Here is a 15,886-nt window from a genome sequence, read left to right as displayed (position 1 = left end):
TTCCTCTTCCTCACACAGAGGGAAGGTTTAGGTGACTTTTCATATAATGTTGTTGGGGTAATAGCATTTTTTTTTTTAATATATCTATTTAAAACAAAAAAGAGGGCAGACGGAGGGGGGGGGAAATAAAGCAAGCGTCTGGCTGAGGTTCTTCTCCCCTGCTGTAAGCAAGGCTGGCTGGAGGTGATTTGGGCATTGCTGTCCTGCGATGGAAGATGCTGAAGCTGAGTTAAGACCTGCTGCATGTGAACTGATCTTCCCAATTGCATGGCCCATAGCGTGAGTCTTCTGAAGCAGCACGTGTTCTTGACCATTGTCCCTGGCACCGTGGGTTGAGTGCTCCAGCTTTTCCTTATGTCAACTTAAAAACTCTTTTAGTTCAGAGCTTTCCAGAAGCTGCTATTAATCAGAAGTTCTGCGTCATTTTACACTCTTTGAAGCAAGAATCTTTGGGCATCTATTCTTACAGACCACTGGTGAGGAATAAAAATCAACGCATTGTATTTGCATCCACCATGTTGCTATGTATATAACATTTAGTTTTTCTTGACCAAAGCCTTTGTTCAACCTCAGATCATTCAAGCACTTTAACCATTGCCTCTCCAGCCCTATATATAGACAATTAGAGTGTACTTACTATACTTACTAGTTCCTCATATTTGTTTGCTTGTTTGGAAAGTGCAGAATAACTCATTAGGTAGAACTCATTCTGGAGTCTTCCTACATGTAGCTTAGGCTGAGAGGGAGGTTTTGTAACTTCATGACTTAATTATCCTCCAGCCTGCTTCCCATCTGATGAGGGGGAGGCATCTGCTCCAGTCTTTGACGTTATTGTGTTTCACATTCATTTTTCTTAGTTCAACTATCATTAATCATAGGAAAGTCTCTTGGGAAAGAGGTTGGCAGAAGGAATAGCAAAGTTTATGCTCTGAGAACATAGGTACTATATTATCCTTGCAACTCAATGTATAGAAACCAATAGATTCTCTCCCAGACAATTTGAGTGGTCAATGAGTTCAACCAACCTGCTATAGTGATGGATAGTTTTGTGTGTTACAGAATTCCATCTCATGCAAAGAAAATAACTTTCAATCTCAACTCTTAACTTGTTTGGAGAAGGATTTAAGGGAATATTGAGGCAGAAATACTGGAGGCAAACTCTCAAAGGCCTTTCCATTTTCTGCAATAATGTGTATTGCCAGTCCAGCTCTTTCCCTAAACGTAGCCATAATATTTGTGCTGCTTTAAAGGCAGAAACATAACTTCTGTGCCTGACAAGTGTTGTACGCTGAAAAGTCTGAGGCTAGGTTATAGGAAATGTGGTACTGTTATTGCCAACAGCATGTTTTCCATCTATTCATGTCTACATCTTCTCTTAAATCTGTTTATGGTCTTCATGAAGAGAAACCACAGAGTAATAATTGCTTGAAGTTCCAGGACAAATCACAAGTGTTCCTTTAAAGTTTGCTTACTGAGTACTGATCTAATAGCTCAAAGTTGACAGAAAAATAGGAAGGAGTCGACTTTGCAATGTATCATGAAAATCATAATGTTACAGTCAGCCCTTTATTTCCAATGCAAGTGTTGTAGGTGATGTGACCCACTTGAAGAGTTCCGTAGCTTAAAGCCAGAAAGCTCTGCAGTTGTCAGACCTTGTACCACTTCCACTCTACACTACAGTTCATAGTTAGTAAAGATGAAGTGGAAACTTATTTGAGTTAGTACATATTTACAAAGTTTGGTGTCGGTGCTGGAATTCTCAGTTTTCTTAGGCAAACAAGTAGTTATTTTGGTCATGAAAAAATTACCTTTATTAGTTTGCAGAACTAAGTGTGTAAGTTTACCCTTCTTTGAAACAGAACAACATTTGATGAGGGTTTTGGGGAGCTATTAGGAATGTCTTAGCTGATTCCTGATAATGAAGCTAAAATTAAGCAAGTAAACCAAAACGAGTTGCAAATGACAATTTGTATTTAACGTGCAAAACAGACATAAAGCAGGGAAGTAGTAAAGTGATGCTAAAGATTTGATGTGAACCTGCATGAAGCAAGGTAATTAAGTTAAAAGAAAAAAAAAGGACATAAAGCAGTTTGTAAAGAGAACGCAATTAAAGTGTCACTAGCACTATTTCCCTGTCCCTAGGATAAGAAAACTATTGAATTTTAAATCCCAGTGGAGGTAAACATGAAGTTTATAGGTGACTGCCATATGTGCAAACTATTTCAGGGGCTTATGGTACTCCACAAATGGGCCCTTTTTGGGAATAAAAGGAAAACAAATTAATTTTAAGATGGAGGCTCTGTTACCCCATTCTTTGTGTCTGAGGAGTTTAGGTAGTATAAAGGCAACGTGGAAATGACACAACTAATCTTTGGAGCTGCGGGGAAAGGAAAAGAGCAAATGACAAACTGAATCAGCCATAGCCATTTTTTCTCTATTTCTATCAAAAGAATAAGCTGACTCAGAAGCGAGTGTTTGTTGCAATGTACATGTGTGTGATATTCCTAACAGCTTGCAGTCCAGTCATTCGGGGTGGAAAGCATTTAAACTAGAACAGTCTAGATTTTTAGAAAGCGACGCTGGCACCTTATCTAAAAGTTTTCTTGAACTGTATTTGTAGATACCAAGAGAAAGATACCGACTTCAGGGCGTTCACCACAACACGCAGTAATACGTGTAATCCAAAGTAATGGAAAGTTAAGCTTTTAGCGTGGTTTGTCAGTCTTGAACTAAAATCGATTTGCTAAATATTCGATTTCATTTTTTTTTGTAGGATCTTAGGAATCAACTGGAGAAATTACACGGTGAAATGGCTGAGAAAGAAAAAGCTGTTGAACATCATTACAATATTCTTTTGAGCGAAAGCAATCAGAAGTTGCAGAGCCAAGAACTAGTTATCAGGCGACTTACAGACAACGTCAGTCAAAAGGATCTGTTGCTTCAGGTAGGTAGACCTGAGTTGGAATGAAAAATGAGAAGTTATCATTTGATTTTGTATGAGGAATGATTACAGAGTCCCATTTGTATTTGGAATTGCTGTTGATTTTGATGATAATCCTTCACTTCTTATCATACTGTATTTGCGGAACGGACGTATGATTATGGGGATCTGTGCCATTAAATAGATTTCTTACTAGGGTTTTATTAAACACTTGGACAGAGGGGGAAAAAGCTTTTCTGATATTTATGCAGAATTTTCACTGATGTGATAAGATACTTAAAAGCTCTGCAGTGCCTATGATTTACAATTTGCGCAGAGGCTCGAGAAGCTCAAAGCTGAGGAATAGGTATAGACAGTGAAATATTTTCTCTCTCTCTCTCTTGTTTTTTATTTTTATTTTTATTTTTTAAAGAGCCAACACAAAACAAGGTATGTGAGAAAGTAGCTGCCTGAGTATTTAAAGAAGTCTTGCTCAAAGCTTGTATAGCTGGAGGTACGATCCTGAGCAGTACTGATGGCATTCAACCAGCACAGTGAAGACTAGTAATTGAGGCTGCTCTGCTCCTGGAGACCAAAGTGCATGCATAAATACTGCTGACTTTTCAGATTTAATCAGCAGTTTTTCTTTTGTAAAATTTTTTTTTTAGTATTTAAAGGATTGATTAGCTGGCCAAAGCTTCTGTTTCGTCTTTTTCTTTTCTGCTTTGCTGTGTTGAGGTTCTCTTTTGTAAGATTTATAAAGAACTTGCTGGATCATCCTTGGTTATTTCCTGAATTTTGTTTCTGTGTCTATTTTGCAGTATAAAAACAGAGTGAATTTTGCCAAAACGTTTCATTGTTTTCTTTTGTTAGAAATCTGATGAAACAGTTAAAGAAAAGGAAGTAGAATTGCAAGAGCTGCTGAATAAGTACAAGAACCTTCTAAGAGACAATCAAGAACTTGAGCTGAAAAACGAGGGCTTGGTAAAGGAAAAATTCGCTGCACAGTCTGAACAGTCAGTCCTCAGGATAGTCAGAGAGTTAGAGGTGAGTTTCACATAGCTGTGATCATTTGCAGATAAATACTTTGACTTGAAACTAATGATGGTTTTCCCCTTGGCTTCATGCTTGTGGATTTGTATTCATTGCAATTCACCCATGTAGCAAGGGGCAGCTTTTCTTTCAGACCAGTGCCATTTCGGTCTGTAACAAAGTGATAATGATGACTTTATTACTAATAGAGTTCTTATTTTTAGATTGCTTGAAATGTTTTAAAAGCCTATGATTGTGATGCTGTTGATTTGGCATTAAAAGTGTACATAGAATTGTGCACTGATGAGCTTATAAACTTAACTCTTGAAAAGTGCATAAAATAATTTGCCTACCTTACAGATGTAGATTTTTGTGGTCATTAGGGTATGGATACTTCCACGAATGGGAAAGTATCTCTGCTACTGAAGAGCAGTGCAGAGGAGGGTTTGTGCCCTTCTAATAGGTAAGGGGAAAGTTTAAACATAGCTAGTGAACACAAAAGAGGAATGGACCTTGAGGATAAAAAAAAAAGGGGGTAGGAGCAAAGATGAGCAAGAAGAAAAATACTTCAAAGGAAGAGAAAAAAGGAAATAGTGTAGAAATATATGTCTAAAAAATGGTGGATAATATATGGCCTTTATTTTATTTGATGCCATAAATTGAGAAGTATTGTTGGTACCTGAACTGTGAGGTCAAATTTCAAAGTATCAAAATATAGTTACATTTTTCCCCCTGTATTTTGGTACTAGCCAAAAGGAAAGATCAAGGACTGATGAGAAATTTTTCTATCGCTTGCTGACTCCATCATTGTTTATTATTGTGTCCAGATTAGTGGACAAAGAGGTTTCTTTTGGAGATATGTTCCATTTCTTGTCTTTTTTCACTGTAGTCTGTTAAGATCTCCAAAAGAATTATGCAAAGCAGCAAGGATTAGGCTGGTACTTCCTAATGCTGGAGAAAGCGATTTCATTTCTTTAATGATATATTGGTCATTAGTGACATTTTTCTCGAGGATGTTTAAAATGAAAAGAGCCAATGGCAAAGGAAACATGAGTACTAGGTGTACTGTCACATTCTGAATGCAGTAGTGATGGAATGTTTAATATGTTAGGGACCTGATTATTCAGTAAGTTAGGTGCAAGCACAGTCTGAGACACGAGTTATTTGGCAAGCTCAGAGTTAAGGAGCTGCATCACTGTTGGCCAGGGTGCCAACAAAGAGTATAACAAAGTATAAGTGAATAAATATACAGAGAAAATAAGGTGTGTGAAAGGCTGTGTAGAAGTTCTACCTCTGTAAAACAAACTGCAGTGCGTGCACATGCCTTCTGTCGTGAAGGGACCTTGTAGTGATGGAAAATCATATAGAATTAATAAAAATCCAACAGTAATTTTCTTCTGGTCACCCCACTTCTGATACAGATGTATAGCCAGGAAAGAGAACAGTGGCAAGTGAAGCCGTGCACGGTAATGACCCAGTACCCACCTGCTAATCACAGCCTATTCTGTATTGCTGGTTCACTTAGTGATTGTGAACAATACCTAATCACAACCCTTTGTCCTCTCTGCTCAACCTCTGTGTAAGATATCACCTCTAAGAACCCCTTTGGCATATTAATCATAAGTTTTTGGACACGGATTATCCAGAGCTCTGCTCTCATTGGCTGCTTTAGACTCTTTGATGACTTTGCAGTGCTGCACCAACTCTCAGCAAATGCACAGTGGGATCCTCGCCACCAGAGAGAACAGAAACCGAGCTCTTCTGGCCTCACTGATCTCTAAAGTTGAAGAAACGGAATGGAGAGATGCAGGGCTTTCTCTCTTTCATCATACCTTTCTTTACTTTATTTTAATGTAATGATAAATTTTAAAGCAACCAACATCCAAAGCTCTGCTGGGTGCCTTGGCCAGGCCAGGGAAGATAAATGACAGTTTCCAATTAAAGTTTGGATTCTTGAGCCACTGTCATGGGCTAGAGAGAGAGGGGGAGGGAGGGAGGGAGTATGCGAGAGCACTGCTGATTAGGTTAGTCATGCAACTGCTGACTCTGGTCTCTGTGAAGTCTTGGAATTAAGTATTTTTTTACAGCAAGGAATTTAGAAGTGCGATGGACTCATATAATTCTGGAAACTATAGCTGATTTTGTGCTTAATGCTGCTCTCTCACTACCAATGCTCCTTTACTTACCAAGCTGTTTTTGTTGGACAGTTTGTTAGGCAAATTCGTTTCTAACAGATTTTTAGACCTTTGCAGTTCATTTCAATACTGAGAAAAGCAGGAAAAAGCAGGGAAATTGAGGATGGTGGCTCTTGCTCAGTCCTTAATGTACGTTTCTGGGTTCTGTTGTGTTGCATATATAACCTTGCATACAGCAGTAGGGAGCCACAGTGACGTGAGTTTTAATTCTAAATTGGTTTCTCTGAGTGTCCAAAAGAATCCTTGGATTTGCTGTGGTATCTCTCCATAATGTCTGCTGCTGAGAAGGGGAGCTTATGTGCCACTCGAGGGTGGAGTGGGAAAAGAGAGCAGCTGAAACCTGATGTTTCTGCAAACAACACGGTACTTTTCAATTCCTGTATGATCAGCACATTATTTGACTTCAGTTATAATTACTGCAGTATTTTGGGAGTCAGCGCTGTGCAGCCAGGGAATTGAAGAATACTGTGTGCGTGCAGTTGTGATGTCTGATTTACTGCAGTTGGAGAAATTGTAGTCAGAGCATGAAAGGCATTGATGCAGGCTGGTGTTGCAGTTGTTGGGTGCCCCAGCAACCAGAATTGGTGCAGGTGGTGCAGTTCTACAGATGTGTCTTAACTGGTGAAACTGATGCAGTGTTGTTGCCGAGTCATCAGGGAGATGGAAAGTGACGTAGGTGATTTTTTTTTTTTATACAAGCATCTATTAAGCAGTTATCAGTGCTTTGTAGTTGTTGCTTTCAGCCTCTTTAAATTGATGCTGTGAACGCATAAGCTGGGAAGCAGTTGAGCTTCTGATCTGATGAGATCAGCTTACAGCTGAAATCAGCCATCGTTTTTGTCACTGTCCTTGTGCTCCCACACTGCTGCCGGGATGCTTTTCACCTGAACGTAGCCCGCTGATGGGAGCGGATGGGATGGATGTATTTCACTCTTTCTGTCATTAGCAGAAGTTTCATCTTAGCAGAGTTAGCCTGATGAAGTGATATTTGCAGGTCTGTTTATAGTCCTGTAATCTTGCTGTGTATATATATATATATATATATCATCAAGAGGGGCCGTGAGTTCCTCAGAGCCATCAGCAGTTTGACATTTTCTATGGTCGAGATGGCATCTTCTAAAAGTCACCAGCAGTCTTTAGCTCCAGTCATTTCCATCTTCAGGTCTGTGACTCGCTGGCCTGTAACAACGTCGATCTTATTAGTGCTCGTTTCGTTTGTAGTTGACCATACGTCCAGGTCTCTGCATGGTTATAAGAAATGCCCGAATCCTGGCGCTGATGGCCGCCAGCTGGGTCAGTGCTGGGCTGCAGGTTATGGCCTCATCTCTGTCGTTCATCCCTTGACCTTCACAGATTTTGAAGTGATCCCAGTGAGGCCACCAAATATTCCTGTGACGTTGCCAGTGGGTTACTTACTGAGGTACAAACCTTTTTACTTTCATTGCTTAGAACTGGAGAGACCTTTTAATGAAAATAGGTGATGTTTTCCACCGCTGCTGCTCAGCTGTAGTATTTCAGATTTAAATATAGACTTTAATGTATTAGATTGCCTGCTTTCACGGGAATATAAATCTTCCGCTGCAATATGGTCCTGGATGTCTTGCAGCTATCTCTTCTAACACATTTTCCCTCACACCATGTGTCAAGAGGTTTAATGTTTCATTAACTCCCACAGCATTATGGTCTATGTAAGTTACAGAGCTGCCGTATGTTTTGTGTACCTTTGGGGAGTTGATTGGAATAATTCACTCCTACGCTTTATTTAGCAGTGACAGTAATAGTGTACCCAAAAAAAAAAAAGTTCATGCTGTATCTTCTCGTCCTTATTATTCACGGAAGAATCTGAATAATCAAGAAAGCTTCTTCGTGATTTTGCTAACCTTTACCTGGCTAATTGAATTTGGAGTTGGTAATAATTTGCCTATAATCTGTGACATTTGGAATTAAGCAGCAGCCCTTGTCTCCCGTCATGGAGGGAAAAAAAACGCTGGGAGGTTTTCACGAGGTCACTCAGATTTTGGTGCAAACGTAGAACTGAGTTAGCACATGAATTCTGAAAGAAAGAGTAAGAAAAGAGGCAGGGTTCTGTGTAGCACTGCTTTGCTAAGCAGCAGCCATCGCCCCTGAACAATTGGTAACAGCCGTTATCTAATTTGGGTGTCCTAAACTCTTCAGAGTGACATTACTCAGAAAGAGCTTTTAATTAGGATACAGTTCTGTAGTATTTTCAGTAATAATTGCAAGGCTTGTCTCAGACATATGGAAGAGTTCACTAGAACTTTTAACAGACTGTTAACCAACTAAATTAAGTCAAATGATTTCTCTCTTCCTGTTCCTTTTGTGTCATTGATCATTGTCAGCGGCCAACCCTTTTCCAAACGGAATTGCAGTCGGTGTACTTCATGCTTAATGCCTTTTCTTAAAAGGCTGGGATTCCTGCACGTTGCTAAGAGTCCTTCACTCAGGCTCTAAGATTCATTTTTTTGATGCCTTTTTGAAGGTATTCTTTAACAGTGGACACTGCATCACCCATCTCAGCCCATTTCCCTTTGTGTTTCCCAGCTCTCAGCCAGCAGAAGTCACTGCTGTGTGCTCCTTCTCTGCTCGCCTTGACATTAAGCTTGACGTTAAGCTCTGCATTTTGCCGTTCACCTATGAAATAGTATTTCATGTGCAAACAGCACGAGAACCTTGAAACGTGTGCTAGGGTGCGGTTTGGGATGGCGCATAGCGGAGCGTGATGAGCACATGCAAAGGCAAGGTCACTTCTTCAAAGAGCCTGCAGGGTTAAGTGGCTCGAGCTGCTCTTTCAGCAGTGAGATCTGTGATGCAGATTACTCGATGGAAATAATTTGATCAAAACTTGATTACATTTGCAAAATATTATTTAACGTGTTTGCTAGCACGCTGTGAAGTACGAGCATAAATAATTAAAAGTAAACAACAGTTGTCCTTGCTTTTGTGCTGTTTACTTTGCAGAATATGAATTTTTCAAATTAACAGTCTCTGCATCGTTAGCGTGAATTAACGAGGTTCTACTGTAGCTGAATTTTTGTTGCAATTCCTGGCTTAGGAACTGCAATTTGAAGTAATAACAGCTGCTTGAAACTCCTGGGTGTAGATTTCTTCCCTGTTAATGATCTGTTCGCTAATGATTTAGTATCTCATGAGAGTTTAGTTTCCAGTCTTGAGGTTGTAATATGGAGAAAATAGAATTACCTTTCGTTGTCGTCCTCTAGAGTTATCTTGTCATGCTGGAGCCATGCACATTCCCCCCTGGCTGTGGCACTTTTTTTTGTTTGTGCTTTCAATTTTCAGTCGGAAGGAAAAGTGAGAGAAGCAACATGGCCTTTTCTTCTCAAGCAGAGACAGAAGATACTGTGCCTGACATTAATACGGCTACATTTCCTATAGATATCCCAGTTATTTTCTCTTCCGAGCTGGCTGACATCTTAGGTATTTTTATGTAATAAGTGCAAGCAAATACTCCTTTAAATAGCTGCATTTTTTGCTTCCTGCTGAAAAAGTGGCTGAGTGGTTGTTGGATTGAAAAAAGTCTTCGGAACTTACAGTGGATGCTTACTGAGAAAGTAGCATAGGAGCCTGGATTTATTCTAGTAATAACATACTTTCTGTGAGCAAGGCTGCAGGCAAACAATTTTCTTTGTACAAGTAAAGAAAGCAGCTTGAAGTGACCCAGCTTGAGTGTTCAGACTCGGCGAGCGTGTGGCTGGCGTCTTCATCCTGTATTTGTTGGCTCAATGCAGACCTTTTTGTTCAGAAATGGAACAGAATTTGCAGAAAACCCAGCCCTAAAGAAAGCCACTTTTATCCAGAAAATGGAGAGGACTGTTAGAATGATGTTCTGAAATGGGCACTTGGTCTTTGGACTTGTGCTTGCCTTTCCCTTTCCTCCCCTATGATAACAACTTGCTGGGTTGTTCCTGGGTTGAACCGTTATTTAGATACGTAACTCATTTATGATAGATAAATAGCCAGCTGCTCTTCACCTCCTGTAATGGCAGCAGATTTAAGTGTCATAAATCATTTCCAGATTTGTATTATGCTTTTAAGGTGGGCTCTCCCGTTCAATAACTTCTGAGTTGCTCTTCTCACCTTTTCTCCTTTGCATGTCTGCACAAAGTTGTAGACATACCCACATAAAAATTGCATTCCAAGATAACTATGTTCTTTTTAATTTAGGAAAAAAAAGAATCTGAATATGAAAAGCTGATCCTTGCTTTAAAAAAGGAACAAAATATTTATTCTACACTCGTGCAGACCTTTAAGGAATCAGATAGGTAAGTACCCTTTGTGTTTTGATAGACAATCTTAACTCAGACAGAGTCAGAGGTTGTGAATAAAGGTGCAGCTTAACTGGAGCAGGCCGTATTTTGTCCAGGCTAATTGTTAACAGAGGATAAACTTGCTGTTGTAGTCTCCTTAGAAGAGAGATATTTTTGTAAAGAAGGTTATGTTGTTTCAGCGAGCTGAGTATTTCTGAAATTATTTCTCTTTGGATTAGATTTCCCGCTGAGCCAGATTTCCATTTGCGTACCAAAGCAAGCGGGTAGATTTTCAGAGGAGCTTCTTGTCCCATGTTGGAATATAGGGGAAAATCAAATCACAGTCAGCTGTGCTGTGCTGGATGATTTACCGTAGTGTGCTCCTTCTCAAATACAGATAATGCTTGCTTTGAAAGTGGCACGGTGAAAATTTTGATGAGAATTAAACAGGTAAGGTTTTGGAGACGTTTAAACAAAATAGAGTAAGTGAAATTTTCATAACGTTCTTTCAACGTAAAGCATTCAAAAGCATCCTGAGCAGCAGGAGGCAGCGCTTTGCAGCCTTTTAATATCAAAGAGCACAGCATTTTAGAAAGAAATCTCTAACCTACTTTGTATTCTGCTGTTGCTTGGCGGTTGAGGAAGAGATGTTGTGATGAAATGAAGAATATTCTTAGCCTTCGGGTAAAAGAAGTGTCTTTTATTAAAATGCACTTTTGCTGTTATAATTACAAATATCTTAATTAGGTATTGGGAACATTTAGGAGATGGTTCCTCACTCTTCCTGCCTGAATGCCGTGGCTCTTACCTGCCAACTTTATGGGAATGCATGTTTGTATTTTGCAGTCAGTGTACAGGCAACTGCAGTTCGGAAGCCAGCAAGTGAGCAGCACTGAAGTAGATGGGATCTAGAATTTGAATTAGGCACATTAATACTAATGCCATCCTGTGCCTGGCTCAGAAGCTGTTTTAGAGAACAGAATCTTTCTCATTAGAAACAGTGATAGAAGGCAGGCTATGGAGATTATTTCTTATCTCCAGGAAAAGAGCCGTGGCTTTTGTGGCAATCACCAAATGGAGGAAGAAGCCAGTTTGGTTCAGTATTTCACACAAAGTGCCCTAACAGTCTGTGGGCAAGGTGATGGTGTCAACACTGTACAGTGATGACAACAACAAAGGAACAGATCTACTGCTATCTTTTCTTAGAATATCTTTCAAATGGGGAAAATTATAACCGTAGCTGACTGTGCAACTTGAATGGGTGTTTTTCAAAATAAGCCACCTGATGTCAGTACCACGACATTGCTTGTCTCTCCAAGCAGAGAATCAATGCTTATTTTGATAAAACCTTTAGCTCGTGAAGAGGGGAGAATGTGCTTACTTAGCTTCCAGTAATGTCTTGGTTTGTTGTTTTTTTTTTCTTAATTTTTTTGCTGAGCATTTAAGAGAGCTTTCTCTTCAAAGACATTCCCGAGCCAGGGAGCGTTAGTTAAAGGAGTGGGTTCATGTGCAAGAAGCACTGACAGCAGCACACTTGTCAGAAGACAGACTGAGAGTCTGTTCATATATGCTGCCTTTTAATTAATGTGTTTCTGCAAGGTGCCGTTATCCTCATGCAAGTATGATGCTCTGTTTGCTCCCGTGTAGCCTCCTGTAAGGCAGATTTGAATTTTGTTTTGAAAGATTCCTGAATTCTTAGGCATTTCAATATTGTGGGTTGGAGATTCTACAGCGGCATAATTTATCTTAAAATACTGAGGTTTGGGGTGAATTTAATGTCAAAATAAATAATACAACGAGTTCGGCAGCCCCTTATTTTTGATTAAATCCAGTTTAGTTCCTACTGTTACAATTTCAGTTTTTAGTGTGCTTAAGTCCTTTTATGGACTGATTGTAACTGCCCTGTCGCTGCTGTTGAAGGGTAATGGGGATGAGCTAGCAAGGGACAGCTGGATGTGCTGACATGGGGAGAAGCAGGGGGCAGCGACTGATGCTAAAGTAAGCACGTCAGTGACTACGCTGGGGAAAAAAAAGCTGCTTAAGGAATTAATTCATGTTGACAAATTGTCATTTTTAAGTTTTGAAATCTATACCCAGTTGAGATCATTGGCACGGTTTAAGCTGGAAAGGTCTTTTTGCAGACTGCTGGCTGATGGAAGAAATAAAATAGTCGGATTGCGCCTGAATCATATCTTCAATGAAACATGATTTATTTATTTATTTGTTTGTTTATTTATTTATTCATTTGGGGGGGGTTGGGGTGGGGAGGAGCATTAGATTGTATAGTATAGTCCTGTAGCAGGGGAACAAAGTTTCCATGGTCACCATATAATGGAATACATCAAAACTGGTTGTTTTCCTGCACGCAAACAAACAAACAGCCTCAGATTTGCCCAGCATGCTGTATGTGTCCTGCTTAAGCTGATTTAAAAGTAGCAACAGTTCAAAACAAGAAGAGGATGTGGATGTAAAGGTTTGATGCCTCCTTTCTGCGTAGGGATTAGTTAATTCTTATGCATCAAAACGATGTAACTGTGTGATGAAAACTGGTGCTGGCTGCTGTGAAATGGGGTCTTTGTGGAAGCCTGGGTGTATGAAAGATGCTGCCGTGCCTAACTGAGTGCTTCGAATCAAAATCCTAAAGGTTTTTGTTTTATTTCTGGTTTTCTCCTTTTTTTTTCCGTAGTTTGAATAGCTTGCAGACAGAACTGAACAAGATCTTCATGTTACGGAAACAACTAGAAGATGACATTGTGGCCACTCGGAATCTACAGAAGGTCTTAGAAGATCAGATTAAGAATGCTAAAAACAGGCAAGGTCTGTATACGTGTGCAGCCCATCCCTTTTCTTGATCTTCTTGCACAAAAGAAAACTGTTTTTACGACCCTCAGTTTGCAGTGCTGGAGAAGAACCGTTTGAAAGTAGATAAAGGTGTAAAAAGACTTCAGCCTTCCGTACTGAAAATTATTTGGGGGATTTGTAAGAGAATATCTTTGAGCAATCAGAGCATTGTATAAAGGCACAGCTTTTCTCTTTCCCCGCAGCAAATGTTAGTAATTCTACGGCAATTCTACTGCAGTGATCATTTCAAGCTGCCTACAATTTTGTACCCATAGAATTTACTGTTTTCTGCAGGAAACAGATTCCTGGCTTTGAATAAATCTGTGGCCATGGGATCACTTTCTGTCCCTGGAACTTTGTTGTTTGATGGTATTTTGATGAACAGCTTGTGTCTCAGGAAATTGGTAGACTCCTCCTAACGCAAGAAGCACTCCCAGAGACAAAAAAAGTAGCCAGTATTTTTATTATTTTGTCGTTTATTCAGAAATATTAGAGCTTTTCTGAAGATGTTTTTAGTGTATACTTAAATATAGAAAAGAATGATGGATATGATTGAAGTTCACTGCACGTGCAGATAAATCTGTTTTGTTCTTAGGGGATACACTAACCAACAACAAGGCCCGTTCACTTAGCCTTTCAACTTAGAGTTTCAGTTTTGGCATCATTCTCTTCCCCACTTTGATAACTGAGGTGAGCTTCTGCCTTTTCAGAGTTCCCAGCCTCCAAAGTAAAGAGGTGATGAACAACCAGGAGAAGCCAAAAGGAGCTGTGGATACTCCCAGGTCCAGCTGTCAAAAGCAGTTGGGCTGTAGGTGAAGCTGCTAGGGAAGAAGACTCTGGAATTTTGCAATCATTTGTGAAACGCTGAGTCCTCGCAGCTTCCATGGGACCAGTGTCAGAGTTAGGAAGAGAATTTGGATGTCTCTTCTTTGTCATAATTTACATATGCTTTCCCGCTATCTAATGAGATGATACGAAAGAATTAATTGTCATCTATGTTGTAAATGAACAGGTGTTTATTGAAACATAACAAACCGGTCATGTGGTTAGAGAGGAAATGAATAAGTATTTTCAATTCCATTAATTTTCAGTTCTTTGGACCCCAAAGCAAAACGAATTCTGTAACCTTGTCCAACCTGTCTCTTTGCCTCGAGACTTCAAATTCCTATAAATACAGTTAGAGTAACTACTCATGCCTTACTTATCCTTCCTAAAAGATGTTTCTAAATGTAATGCTAAATGTGCAAATTATAATGCGGAATTGCATTCACAACTCATGCTGATAACCACAGAAAATACAGCATGTCTAGTTGTCAGGGACACAAAGAAATGTAAGGACAAAATTGAACGTAAAGCTTATTTTGGAGAATGAAACATTTTAACAGGCCTCCCCCAGGCTTCCTGGCAGGCTCTTCTTGGAAAAGTCCTGTCTTTGCATTTTCTTTTTCTGCAAACAAATAAGAGTTTCTGAAATAATTCCTGTTGTTGGTTATTTTGACAGATGAAACCCTATCTTTCTGTGGAGATCAAACATCTTATATGAGTATTTGCTTAGGAGAGCAAGATCATTTAAACCTACAGATAGACCATCTGTCTCTTGAAGAACTGAAGAAAAAGGTATCGATCTGCTTTAATACTTACTGCTCTTAATGACTTAATTCTGATTCATTTGTAGTTTGTGCGTCTCTCACGGGAAGACGCATTTTATTTAGATATGACTTGGTGGTTCTGAAAGGATTTGATGTTCTTCTCTGTGTGGTTTGTGTTCCACCTTTTATGAGCAGTTTATCCTTGTTACACGACATGAGCTTCAGAGTCAGCTGCAAGGTAGGTGGGCTGCTGCAAGGCTTTTCCAACAGTTAGACAGCTGGATTCAAGTTTCAGACTCAATGCCCTATTTTAGTGATCGTTAAGAATGCCAACTCGAAAGAGAAGTTTTTGTATTAAGTATCCTACAATGCATATCTCACCTGCCTTTATTAATCATGAATATGGTAGTGGTGTCTGTAATTTATTCTGTATGGCACACTCCATCCTAGGCTTTACAGATTTTTTGACAAATATGGAATGTTAAAAAGGAACCCTGAGGTAGGTTAATATTATCTTCATTCTACATAAGTAGAACTGAAATTCAAAGAAATTAAATTTGCAGACAGTTGTCAAGCAATAGATTAGTATTGGAGTTCAGAAAACTGTTCTAACTCGTCACCCTGTGTGTTCATCTCTGAGCGGCGCACCAATTTATGATAAGGAGCTGTGCTGAATGCAATTGTTTGAGATTGAACATAAGTGAAGTTTTCCATTTCTCATGGGCAGCTGAATTGTAGGCAAGTGTTCAAAATGTGGAGGTGGGTAATGGGAAGGAAAGGAGCTCGCCTTACACTGAGCAGGTGTGAGTGAAAAAGCCCCAGATTGTCTGTCAGTCCCATTCTGAGGAACACTGCTTTTATCTCTGAACATATTCCCTTTGGCAGATTCAGGGACAGCATTAGCAAAAGATGTTGATAAACCATTTTTTACCCGAAAAAGAAGTTCTGTGCCAGAGCACTGATCTGCTTTTCGCAAATATATTAATTGCTCTAATAAAAACATTTCACCTTCTTCTGCAAGTG

General features: G+C 39.5%; 1 protein-coding gene across 3 annotated transcripts in view; it reads left to right on the top strand.

The window, feature by feature from the left end:
* The window catches only part of CDK5RAP2 (CDK5 regulatory subunit associated protein 2), a 74,232-nt gene that overhangs the window by 19,245 nt on the left and 39,101 nt on the right, over nt 1-15,886 (top strand). For all 3 annotated transcript variants that reach the window (XM_021414391.1, XM_021414390.1, XM_021414392.1), the window contains 5 exons: nt 2,774-2,944; nt 3,794-3,967; nt 10,351-10,448; nt 13,120-13,250; nt 14,776-14,891. In XM_021414391.1, the coding sequence (XP_021270066.1) occupies nt 2,774-2,944; nt 3,794-3,967; nt 10,351-10,448; nt 13,120-13,250; nt 14,776-14,891 (690 nt within the window). The remainder of the gene's footprint in view (nt 1-2,773; nt 2,945-3,793; nt 3,968-10,350; nt 10,449-13,119; nt 13,251-14,775; nt 14,892-15,886) is intronic.

Source organism: Numida meleagris, chromosome 16, assembly GCF_002078875.1.
Source record: "Numida meleagris isolate 19003 breed g44 Domestic line chromosome 16, NumMel1.0, whole genome shotgun sequence".
Classification (NCBI taxonomy): Eukaryota; Metazoa; Chordata; class Aves; order Galliformes; family Numididae; genus Numida; species Numida meleagris.
Note: the sequence above shows the minus strand (reverse complement) of the source record. Positions and strands in the feature narration are given on the sequence as shown.